Here is an 11,105-nt window from a genome sequence, read left to right as displayed (position 1 = left end):
CAGGCCTCTCTCAAGGTGCCTGCAAAACTCTACTCGTCACACCAGCTGCGGCCACCACTTACCAGCCTCTCTTTGCTTCCCTCTTGCTGCCTGCACCTCCTCAGCAAGATGTTTAGGGGCCCTCAACCTTGTTGGCATCCCTAGCAGAACAACATGTGCCTTTCGGTGTCCGTGTGCAGGGGAGAAAAGCCAGCATTCATCTTAGCTCTGGAGACAAGAGGCCTGGGGCCTGGCCTTCTATCCACACAGGAGCTCACTGTGAGGTGTTGGTGCTGAAACTGGCTCCCTCAGCTTCAGTCAGCCTCAGCAACCAGAACTTCCCATACGTCCTGCATCAGAGGCCAGGCCTGTCTCCACTAGGGAAGCATTTGAGCACAAATAGGATATTAAACATACTCGACAACCAGGTTGTCAAGGGCTGACCAACTGAATGGACACTGCCCACACCCCGCACACCAGCTGGGCATCAGCACTGGTTCACCCGCAGGGCCTTAGTTTTTGCCACCATTGCACATGCAGAGGCCCCGGCTCCCTCCAACTTCCCTTATTCACCAACTTTTATACCGAGCCCGAGGCCTTCCTCTGGCAGCTCTGGGACACTGATGCCTGCCTGCTCTGAACAAAGCCCTCTCCCCCATGTAAGGTCAGCACACGAGGGAATGAGCTGCCAATGACTCTGTCAACATTTTCACCCTAAAGTCTACAGATATCCTGCAAATAAAGACTTTGCCTGTGGGCAAAAATTCACGCAGGGCGACCTAGGGCAGGAGAGAGGATGGCAGATTGGGCAAGAATTGGGCTATGATACACTCATTCAAACGGGAATACTCAACATGTGATGTTAAAACTGATGGAAAGGATGGCCCTGCCACTGACTGAGAGACAAGCGCAGGCTCTAGGGGGACACACTGATCACACCTTCAGGAGTCAGCACGCTGAGGTAGATTCTGTGTGTGGCCCAGCTTTTGCCCTGCCTCCACCCTGAGCTCACAGCCAGCCTTCTGCTTCCCAGCCAGTGTGCACAAGAATGAACTTCTACTCTAGAAGTTCAGAGTGCAGTGAAGGGCAGTGAAGAGATGCCACATGCCACAGAGAGCACGAGGGAGTCCATGGCACCCTCCCTGTAGCACTAGCTGGGTTTTTCAAAAATTTCATTGTATATATTTGAGGGATAGAACATGATGTTGTAAGATACATATATGTAGTAAAATGGTTACTGTAATGGAACAAATTAGCATGTTCATTATTTTACAAAGTTACCCATCCCCACTGCCATCATGGCAAAAGCAGCTGCAATCTACTAATTTAGCAAAAATCCTCAGTACAATACAATATTATTAACTATAGTCCTCATGTTGTACATTAGATCTTTTGACTTACTCATCCTATGTATTTTCTTTTTTTTTTTTTTTTTTTTTTTTTTGAGACTGGAGTCTCGCTCTGTCGCCCAGGCTGGAGTGCAGTGGCCGGATCTCAGCTCACTGCAAGCTCTGCCTCCCGGGTTCACGCCATTCTCCTGCCTCAGCCTCCTGAGTAGCTGGGACTACAGGCGCCCGCCACCTCGCCCAGCTAGTTTTTTTGTATTTTTTAGTAGAGACGGGGTTTCACCGTGTTAACCAGGATGGTCTCGATCTCCTGACCTCGTGATCCGCCCGTCTCGGCCTCCCAAAGTGCTGGGATTACAGGCTTGAGCCACCACGCCCGGCCTATTTTCTACTTTACATTCTTTGATCTATATCTCCCTAGACACCCCCCTCAACTGCTTTTCCAGTCCCTATGTCAATATTTGTAATTTTTTTTTTTTGATTCCACATATAAGTGAGTACATGTAATAATTTTCTTTTTGTGTCTGGCCTATTTACTTAGTCATCAGGGAAATGCAAATCAAAACCACGGTGAGATACCACCTCATACCAACACTGAACTCATGGTCAGACAGCTTCCAAAGCTGACGGTGGCATTCACACCCAGGCCCATTCCCTTCAAAGTTAGCTATAGCAAGGACAACGCCTCTGAGCTCACTGCAGATGATAACACAGCCCTTAATGCTGGAGTTCTTAACGACGCTTAGCTCCATCACAAAATGAAGGAGGCCAGAGTGCTGGACTCACCCCTGCCAGTGCCAAGCAACTGCCCCATGTCAAGCCTTCTTAGCCAGGCCAGGAATCTCAGAAACAGACACTACTGGGCACACACTAAGAATGGATCATCCCTTATTAATGGGGGAAAAAACTCTCTGAGGTGAATCTTTTGGGTAGAGTACTGTTTAGCTGTATTTTTCATGAAAATAATCTTTCAAAAAAAAGTGACATGTTCATCAACCCACACTGAACTTACTTTGTGAACTTGCCAAATATTCTCATATCCCCATGATTTTACACTTTCCTTCCCTTATGAAATCCTTCTAAACATCTCCCGAGATACCAATATCCTTAGCTCAAATAACTTCCTCCTCTGGACTCAAGGGAATTTCCTATACGCCTCTGTTGTAGCATCACTCACCGCTTCCAGTGACCTTTGCATGCTCTGTCCCTCCCACCAGACTTCTATGGAAAAAGGGTCAGGTTTGAATTCTCCTCTTAAAGTAAAGCACCTAGCCCAGTGCCTGGTACATAATGCTGGGCTTGTGTGTTGTATCTTACTTATTAATGTGCATGTACATTCCCAGATGGAAGGGATCTGAAATACCGTAGCACTGTGAAATACATTGAGCTGTGTAAAAGTGCCTCTGAGTAGCCTTAGACAGACAAGAGAGAGATCATTTTCAAGCAACTCACAACCAAGCCATTTGCCCATCCCAGTCTTCCCCCACATCCACTACCCTCCCGCAGTCTAAACCAAACCCTACGTCTGCCTTTGGACGCCCTCTGGTGGCTCTTTAGGATAATGACCACACAAAGATGCAGGAGGGGTTGGGGGTTGGCTCTTTATTAAGACAGTTATTGCTGTACCACAGGGTCAGAGTGCAGTGTAAGCAGTGTCAGAGGCCCGTGTTCAGCCCAAGAATGTGGATCTTCTCTCCCTATTGATCACAGTGGGTAGGTTTCTTCAGAAAAGCCCCAGAGGCGGGGACCAGTGAGTGAGCCCCAAGGTTAGAAGTGGAACTGGAAGGCCTCGGTCACGTGCGGCTTCCAAGCTTCCAGGCTGGGCAGCAAGGAGGAGATGCCCATGACGTGCCAGGTCTCCCCATCTGACACCAGTGATGTCTGGTAGGACAGCAGCCGCACGCCTGCCTCTGCCAGGAGGCCTGGAAATAGAAGAAACTCCTGGATGGCACAGGGCATAGGGGAAAAAGGAGCGAGGGATTGGGAGCAGAGTCAGAAGTTCTAAGGTTCTGTGATCAAAGGTGCAATGAGGGGACGATGGTCTCAGAGTCAAAGAGCTGGGATGGGAGAGCGAGAGGGCATCTGCCCAGCTTCCATGGATATTCCTGACTCTCTGGGAACACCGTGACCATCAGCTGTAGCTCTTGACTTCCTGATTGCCAGTTGTATCCAGCCAACAGCAAGGGAGAAAAGCAGGAAAGTTCCCTTGGGCAGCCAGCAAGAATAGTGAAATTAGGCCCTTCAGGGTTTGAAGGCACACCCTCCGCCAAACATGGATGTGCTCCAAAACACCTACAGCCCAAGTCCCCGCGGACTGGGGCAGGTCCGAGATGCCCACCATGGCTAGAAGCTTTGTAGGCTTTGCTGCAGCTGGGCTGGCCACCAGGGACAGCCATGGGGCCAGCAGGCAGGAGTAAGAAACCTGCTCTCAATGTCCCTGAACTCCTGGGCTATGGCTCCACAGGCAGGTCCAGTGTGCTTAACACGGCGAGCTGGGAACCCACAACTGGGCAGGAATAGAGGCTCTGGCCCCACCCCTGCCATGCTGCTCTATGACCCTGGATAAGGCACTTTCCCTCTTTGAACTGAGTATCCACTCCCTGAATGTTCTGGAAACTGGCATGACAAACTTTCTGTATGGTGCAGATCCAGAGACACCCTGGGGCATGAAGAGGGGCTAAAGGACGGTGGGTAGGGTCCAATTCCAGGGCAGACTCCACCCCAGCCTCAAGGACACCAGCCAGCCCTACAAGGCCCTCCTCACCAATCATGGTAGGCAGCATTGCAGGGTCAGAGGTCTGAGTTCGGAATAGGAGCAGGGGCAGGCCCCTGCGGAGAGGCACTTCTGGCCTGAAGACAGCTCCATTGAGCCCCTGCAGTACAGGTGTAGTGCCCTGGACCAAGCCCACAGCCTGGTAAGGGGCGCCTGCCAGGGCCACGGCCAGGAGGCATTCCCCGAAGCCTTGCTCCCCTGGTGCAGCGGGGCTGTGAGAGGTGGTGACCTGTGTGGAGAAGGCAAGGCGACAGTTACTCCTCCTGGCTGCACCACGCCCACCCTCCTCTCTTGGCCGAATCACCCATTGGTAGGATGTAGGGCTCCAGCCTGGATAATGTGCTCAGTAATTCAGGACCAGAAGGGAGAGGGCAAATGGGCCACACTGTGTGCCCTTCGGCATCAGCTTCCTGGAACAGCCAATGATCTCCTTAAAGAGAGGGCAAAGAGGTCTGCCAGGCACAGGCGAAGGCTTGGAGGGAAATAGGGAGGAAAGAAAAGGAGGGAGGCAGGGCTGTGAGGAGACTCCACTCTGGCCCCTCCTGCTCTGACACTGCTTCCTGCATAGCATCAGTGGCATGACTGGCATGTAGGAGTGGAGTGGAGCAGAGGGGTGAAGACGTGGACGTTTTACTGCCTATCCCTTCTGCCAGCTCCCACTGACTGAGCAACAGGCTTTGAAACAGACTTTGATCTAAACAGGGAACCAGAGGGGAAGGCGCCAATAGGAAGCCGTGCGAGGCAGTAGGACATGCTGCTTGCTCCCAGAGCTTGCAAGTGAATCAAGAACCCGGGTGCTACGGCATGAGGAGCCCTGAGGGGAGTTAGGCAGAGTCAAACACGGCCTGGCAGCCACGTCGGGCAGAGGCAAACACACTGGCTCGTCGTTTTCTTTGGCTGTGAAATGGGGCCGCTGCTACTGCCTCCGTTCCCACAGCACTCATACACAAAGCAGTGCCATTAGCAACCCTCGGGGCCAGGCAGTCTCCATTTTGCAGATGAAGAAACTGCAGCTACCCCTCACAGGTAGACAGGCCGATGCAAGGCTGGCACCTAGGCCTCCGCTCAGCGAACGGGCTCTGGAAATGTGGGGAAGACTAGGGCTGACAGGGATGGGGAGGTAGCGTCGGGGAGGGGGCGCACATCGAGGCCAGCCTCTTTCACCAGCAGCTTGGCGTTAACCAAATTCACATCCGCCTGCTTGGAAGCCTCTTTCAGGAGGCCGACAATGACTGCGGGGCTTAGGCAGTTCCCAGCATTCTTCAGGGATGTCCCTGGGGACAGAGAGAAGCCACCATGAGGTCACTGTTTGTTGAGCACCACAGGAGGGGGGCAGGAAGCCACTGGCACCTAGCTCTGGACGATAGGCTCCTCGCTATCCTGGGGACCCCAAGGGCAGCCTGCCCCAGGCAGGTCCACTTGCCCTTCAGTGGGCTCAAAGGAGGCATAATCTGGGCCCAAGCCAGGAAACCCAGGATGTTTTAACCACCCTGAGAAACTCCTCTCCAAAATTCAGTCCAACTCCACTCCACTCCCCAACCCTGCACCTGGCTTGGCCATCCTGGCCTACCTCTTATTCTCCCAGGGGACACTGGCAAATTCCCTACTCTTACCCCTCCCTGACACTCAGAGCCTTGCCAGCCTCAGGAAATCGAAGCAGAAAGAAGCAACTGAAGCAACTGCTGCCCAGCTCCCAGCCTTGTTTCCTTCAGGGCTCGGACACCCAGGCCAGTGGGGACCCCCTGGCTCTGACCTTCCCTGGTATTGTCAATGCCTGGGGTTTAGCTGCCCTCACCCTGCAATCTCTCCCCCAAGAGTGAGACGCCCAACAGTCCGTGGAGAAAGACACACTTCTACAGGGTTAAGGAAACTGGAGCCCTCCTCGGTCACTCAACCACATCTGCACAGTACTGGATCCACTGCAAAGGGGACCACAGCCTGCTCAGCAGCCCGAGAGGTGGACAGAGGGCACTGCTCTCATTCCCACTCCACAGCTGAGCAAACACCCTCAAGGGCTGTCAGACGGCCCAAGGGACCACCTTGGTTAGTCACAGAGCACAAAGTGTCCTCCCGCCTCCTGGTTCATCTGCCCCTAACTCTCACTTTACAACTGAAGAATCCAAGCCTCAGAAGGGAGAGTCACACAGCAGGCAAGAGACAGGGCCCAAAACTAGAATCCAGCATCCTGTTGCTTAATGAGGGCCTCCCTCCAGCTATCCTACGCCCTCTCACACGAAACTCTATCTCTTGTAGAGGTCTCTTTTGTACCCAAAATATCTATGTCTTAAAAATGCTACATAAATATGATTTATGAATACTCAGTACATCTTTCCAATGACTTTTTCTACCCCTCCCTTTACCACCCTCCCACCAGTAGTAAGGGAGCCATACTCAGGGCCCAAGCCATCCCCACTGCCTCTCACTAACCCTGTGTCCTGTAGCAGATACACCCAGCAGGGCAGATCCCACACCCCCTCATGCCCTCCTCCCTCTCCCTCTGCAAGGTCCCCAGCTCACCCTGTGTTATCACCTGGATGGTCCCTTTGGGGGACCCAGCCCAGGCTCGCATCAGTGTCCCCAGAGCTTCTGCCAGACCAATCCAAGGCTTGGTGTGTGGAGAGAAGGCACTGGTCAGCGCCTGGGCATTAACCTGCAGAGGATGGAGGAGCGGGGCTGTGGTCTGGAAGAGGCATGGCAGAGCCTGAATCAAGATCTGGCCACCAAGACCCAGCTCCACCAGAAAGACAGTATAGGGTCACTCATGCTTGGTGCCTGGTGGGTGACAACTTCCACCAGTCACTAACAACAGGACAAGGACTTGTTCCTACAGATGAGGGGAGCTGTAGAGCCAGCAATGGACACAGAAGGCCACAACCACTCAAAATGGTTCCTTTCGCCGAACTGTGTCCGCCCCAGCCCCCTCCATGGAAGTGGTGGGGCGGTGGGGGCGGGGGGAGTCCATGGAAGTCAGCAGGGCTAGGACCAGCAGCATGCGAGGAGGCCAGCAAAGACTCCGACCTGTTCGCATCCTCTGTCCTCTCTGCTGTGTGGGCTTCCTCAGGATGGAGGGGGCAGAGAGGCCTGGAGGGCTGGGCTCTCAATCCAGAGGTGGGAGGACAGAACCAAAATCCCCGCCTCTCCTGCCACAGTGCTGTCCTCACCAGCAAAAATTGCCCAGCTGAGGGTCAGCCAGGACAGCTGAGAATACCCAGCCCATTTCCCTGACTCTGACTCCATGGCCTGGGCCCACCCACACAAGCTGCAGAGAGGCTTGCGTCACGTTTTTCTGTCCTCAGGGAGCTTAGAATTTAGGTTAAGTAGGAAGATTAGGAAAAAACAAAACAAAACAAAAGAAAACAAAGAAACAAACACCCCATGGGACTGAACCTTAATAACAAGAAAGAAAGTGGTTCTCAGAATTGAGAAGGGGCTGGAAAGGCCAAGCAAGACTTCAAAAGGAGGCAGCAAGCCCCTGGAAGGAGAGCTATGCCCCCCTCATGCACCTGCGTCTCCCAAGAGCTATGACAACGTCTGGTACCCAGTGAAACTTAAGGAATATCCACAGACTGAATGAATGAGGCAGGACTTGAAGTGTAGGTCAGGTTAAGCTCGTAGGAGACGCACATGTCAGGAAGGGCTTGACAGAAGCAAAGACAAGAAGTGGTGGTCTTATGCCATGATTTGGGGAAAACAAGGGGGTCAGCCAGCACGGCGGGTTCATTTGGGAGTAGGAAGGGCAGGCTGTCAAGGCAGGGTCTGGGGAGCTTACAGGGTGCAAATTTTCTACACAGGCCACCCCCTCAACCACGTCCCCACCTGCTGCGTCCAGCTGGCACCTAAACAGCACTCCTTCATTCCCAAGGCATGTGGAGAACAAAGGAGCCTTTCTCTAGAGGCTGGGCCTGGGAAGGGCCACAATCTCTGCAGCAAGACTACGATATAACAGGCCTGAGCCGGGCTCTCTGCTGCCAAGGCCTCTGCTATCAAGGCTGGAGACGGGAGGCTCCCGCCCACCCACTGCGGAGAGTGCTGACTCAAGCAGATTTCCCTTATCTTTAGCTCCCAGGGCTGAATCTGTTCACCCATGCTGCCACCAGCCCCTACAAGATGTCTGCCTTCCTCTCCTTCCTCTGACTCCTGGCCCCCAGCCCCAGGTGGTGATACTTACAACCCCCGCGAGAGATTTCCCCTTCACCATGTCCACGAACTGCACAGCTATCTCCTCCCCACAGCGGCTCTGCGCCTCCTTGGTGCTGGCACCCAGGTGGGGACAGCTGATGACATTCTCATGGTCCACCAAGGCCCGGTCCCGTGGTGGCTCCTGTCCAGAAAGAGATGCCTCTAGGCTGGCTGCCACGGACTTGTCACACCCTCTTGGACCACCCCAGGGAACAGGGAAGGTTGGAGGGAAGGCAGTCAGGAGTGCCGGTGCCTTCCACTTCTGTTTTGTCAGGGTGGTCCCTGGACTCAATACTGGGTTTCCTCATGAATGTTCCATCTCAGCCGAGTGGACAGAGCAGAAAGTGTGAACCAGATTCAAATCTCACCTTCACCACTTAACCACCTAGGTGCCTTGGGGGTGAACCTTGATCTAAGCTTCAGTTTCTTTGTCTGTGAAATGGGTTGATCCTATTTCCCTCATAACATTACTGTGGGGATTATGCACGTTTAACATGGGAGGTTGTCAACCCATGGGAGCTACTGTTGTTGTTACTGGGCTTTTCCCTGAAACTCACCCCCCCGCATCCATGCAGCACTTGCTGTCGATGTGCGTTGCTGGACTTGTAGCACAGTGTCCTGCTCTTCCAAGACACTCCACGCAGGTAACTGCATCTTGGCTCTCATCAGAACAGGTTGTCCATCTGTGGCACCTCCACCCCACCCTCCAGGGTCTTTTCCACCTTTCTGCTCACTGAGAAGATTGCCCCTGGGAATGTTATTTAGGCATCTTCTGGCCATTCTCCTCAGCTCTGTTGGTCCCATTGAATTTTGACCATTTAACCCTGTGAGTCCTGGCCACATGTAACCATGTAACCCTGTGAGTCCTGTACCACCAGGAAATGGTACAAGGATGCTGAAGAGAGCAGGAGGAGATGCTATATTAGGGAGGATGGTGATACAAAGATGGACAAGGCTTGCCCTGCCTTCAGGGAGCTTATGATCTAAGAGTTGAGAAAGATGACCAATGTTACAAACCAAAAGGCACTGTGTGCCCTGGGCTGGGAGTACACAATGAGTGCTACAGGGGCTCAGAGAGGGCCAGTGACCTTCCAAGGACACACAGCTAGTAACCTGCAAACCACAACTACATAATCCAAAGTCCATGCCCTTTCCCCTTCCTCACCGGGGGAAGATCCAATGTTGGGGGCAGGATCTTTCAGGAGAGGAGCCAACAGGATTCAAGCGCAAATGCACTCTTCCCTACTGGCTCTGGCGTGAGGCCGAGCCTCTGCTCCCGCTGGGAGAGCAGCCCACCCCGAGGACCCTGGGGGAATACTGCCAGTATCCTCGGGCTTCTGTCCACCCAGGAAGAGAAGAAGGAAAAAGGAGTGCCCATGGACACTGAAAAGGACATCTTGGCAACGGGACTGCATATCCCTCAGTGTCCCTCAACTATACACTAAAGCCCCCTCTCTCCCTGCTCCAGACCCTCAACCTCAGAACTGATTTGTGGCTCTATCTTTGTCAATATGTTAGCAGTCTGAGAAGCCTGGAACCAGGAATTGGGTCCCCTTTAAAACCCGAGTTTTGCAGAAAACCACATAGCTGCCTCCATACGAGGCTCCGCAAGGACTCCTCAAACCACAAAGGTGTGTTTTCGGCAACACCGTTTTCACCTGTTTACCATGGATGAAAGAGACTATAAGCTAGAGGCCTTCTGTAAAACGCCAGGCTTTCCCTGCCATGGGCCTCTCTGCTCCCTCTCTCTCCCCTCCTCCTGACTCTGAGGCTGCCAGGCACTTACTTCCGTAAACACGTCCAGTGCAGCCCCGGCACACTGGCCAGACTGCAGGGCCCGGAGCAGGGCGCCTTCGTCCACAATCCCTCCACGGGCACAGTTCACCACACGCACCCCCTTCTTGCACTGGGCAAAGGTGTTGTCATTCAGCAAGCCTGGAAGAAAGCAAAGCATCTTCCTGCTGGGGCAGCACCAGGATCCCCACGCTCATCCCTGGCTGCCAGAGGTCGTCCCTTTCCTCGAGCCAGCTCTTTCTCAGAGCCTCTCTCCTGTAGGATGGCAGCTTCTTTGCTCTCATCTCTTCCTCCTCAGATGCTCTGGGGCAGGAGTCCCTGTTATGGATCTGGGCCAGACTCAGTTTAGAAACATCTTAGAAATTCTTGAGGTACTACCGTTTCAAGTGGGTCTGGGAATCAGAAAGCCCTGTAGGGGCTGCAGAAAGCATCCATGGGGGTCACTGGTCATCCCTGTGCTCAGCTCACCTAGACCCCAAGCACTTCTAGCTGGCTCACTCTCCCCTCTCCGATGCAGGGGTGTCTAACAAAGCATCAGGCTCTGCAGGACTCAGGTGGACCTCTCCCCGCAGCTCATTACCACTGTCTGGAGAAGGCCCAGATGGAGGGCCCATTTGTTAACTGGTCTGTGGCTTCTGTGACCAATCCACAATGTAAGGACACACCTACCTGTCGTGGAGGGCAGGAGAGGAGTGTGCACAGTGATGAAATCACAGAGAGGCCAGATCTCCTCCAGGGGCAGCTGCTCAACACCAAAGGAGGCCGAGACCTCTGGGGAAATGATGGGGTCATACCCTATAGTCTGGTAGGAAGCAAGAGAGAGGGAGAGTGCCATTCTTAATCATTAGTAGTGTTGTTATTATTAAGAATGGCAAACATTTTTTGAGCATTTACCATATATTAAGTACCATGCTCAGCTTAATTAATTCTCCAGTTAATTTACCATACACTAAGTACCATGCTCCCTATACTAAGCACCATCTGCAATATACTAAGTACCATGCTGAGCTTAATGAATTCTCATGACAACACAA

General features: G+C 53.1%; 2 protein-coding genes across 3 annotated transcripts in view; one reads left to right on the top strand and one right to left on the bottom strand.

Annotated features, from left to right (window-relative positions):
• The window catches only part of LOC126931138 (RNA polymerase II subunit A C-terminal domain phosphatase SSU72-like), a 223,881-nt gene that overhangs the window by 45,169 nt on the left and 167,607 nt on the right, over nucleotides 1-11,105 (top strand). The window lies entirely within an intron of this gene.
• The window catches only part of PHGDH (phosphoglycerate dehydrogenase), a 30,417-nt gene continuing 22,224 nt past the window's right edge, over nucleotides 2,913-11,105 (bottom strand). For both annotated transcript variants that reach the window (XM_050748620.1, XM_050748629.1), the window contains exons 6-12: nucleotides 10,741-10,873; nucleotides 10,064-10,212; nucleotides 8,267-8,419; nucleotides 6,616-6,748; nucleotides 5,242-5,372; nucleotides 4,090-4,327; nucleotides 2,913-3,247 (exon numbers count right to left, since the gene is read on the bottom strand). In XM_050748620.1, the coding sequence (XP_050604577.1) occupies nucleotides 3,093-3,247; nucleotides 4,090-4,327; nucleotides 5,242-5,372; nucleotides 6,616-6,748; nucleotides 8,267-8,419; nucleotides 10,064-10,212; nucleotides 10,741-10,873 (1,092 nt within the window). In that variant the 3' untranslated portion in view covers nucleotides 2,913-3,092. The remainder of the gene's footprint in view (nucleotides 3,248-4,089; nucleotides 4,328-5,241; nucleotides 5,373-6,615; nucleotides 6,749-8,266; nucleotides 8,420-10,063; nucleotides 10,213-10,740; nucleotides 10,874-11,105) is intronic.

This window comes from Macaca thibetana, chromosome 1 (assembly GCF_024542745.1).
Source record: "Macaca thibetana thibetana isolate TM-01 chromosome 1, ASM2454274v1, whole genome shotgun sequence".
In the NCBI taxonomy this organism is placed as follows: domain Eukaryota; kingdom Metazoa; phylum Chordata; class Mammalia; order Primates; family Cercopithecidae; genus Macaca; species Macaca thibetana.
Note: the sequence above shows the minus strand (reverse complement) of the source record. Positions and strands in the feature narration are given on the sequence as shown.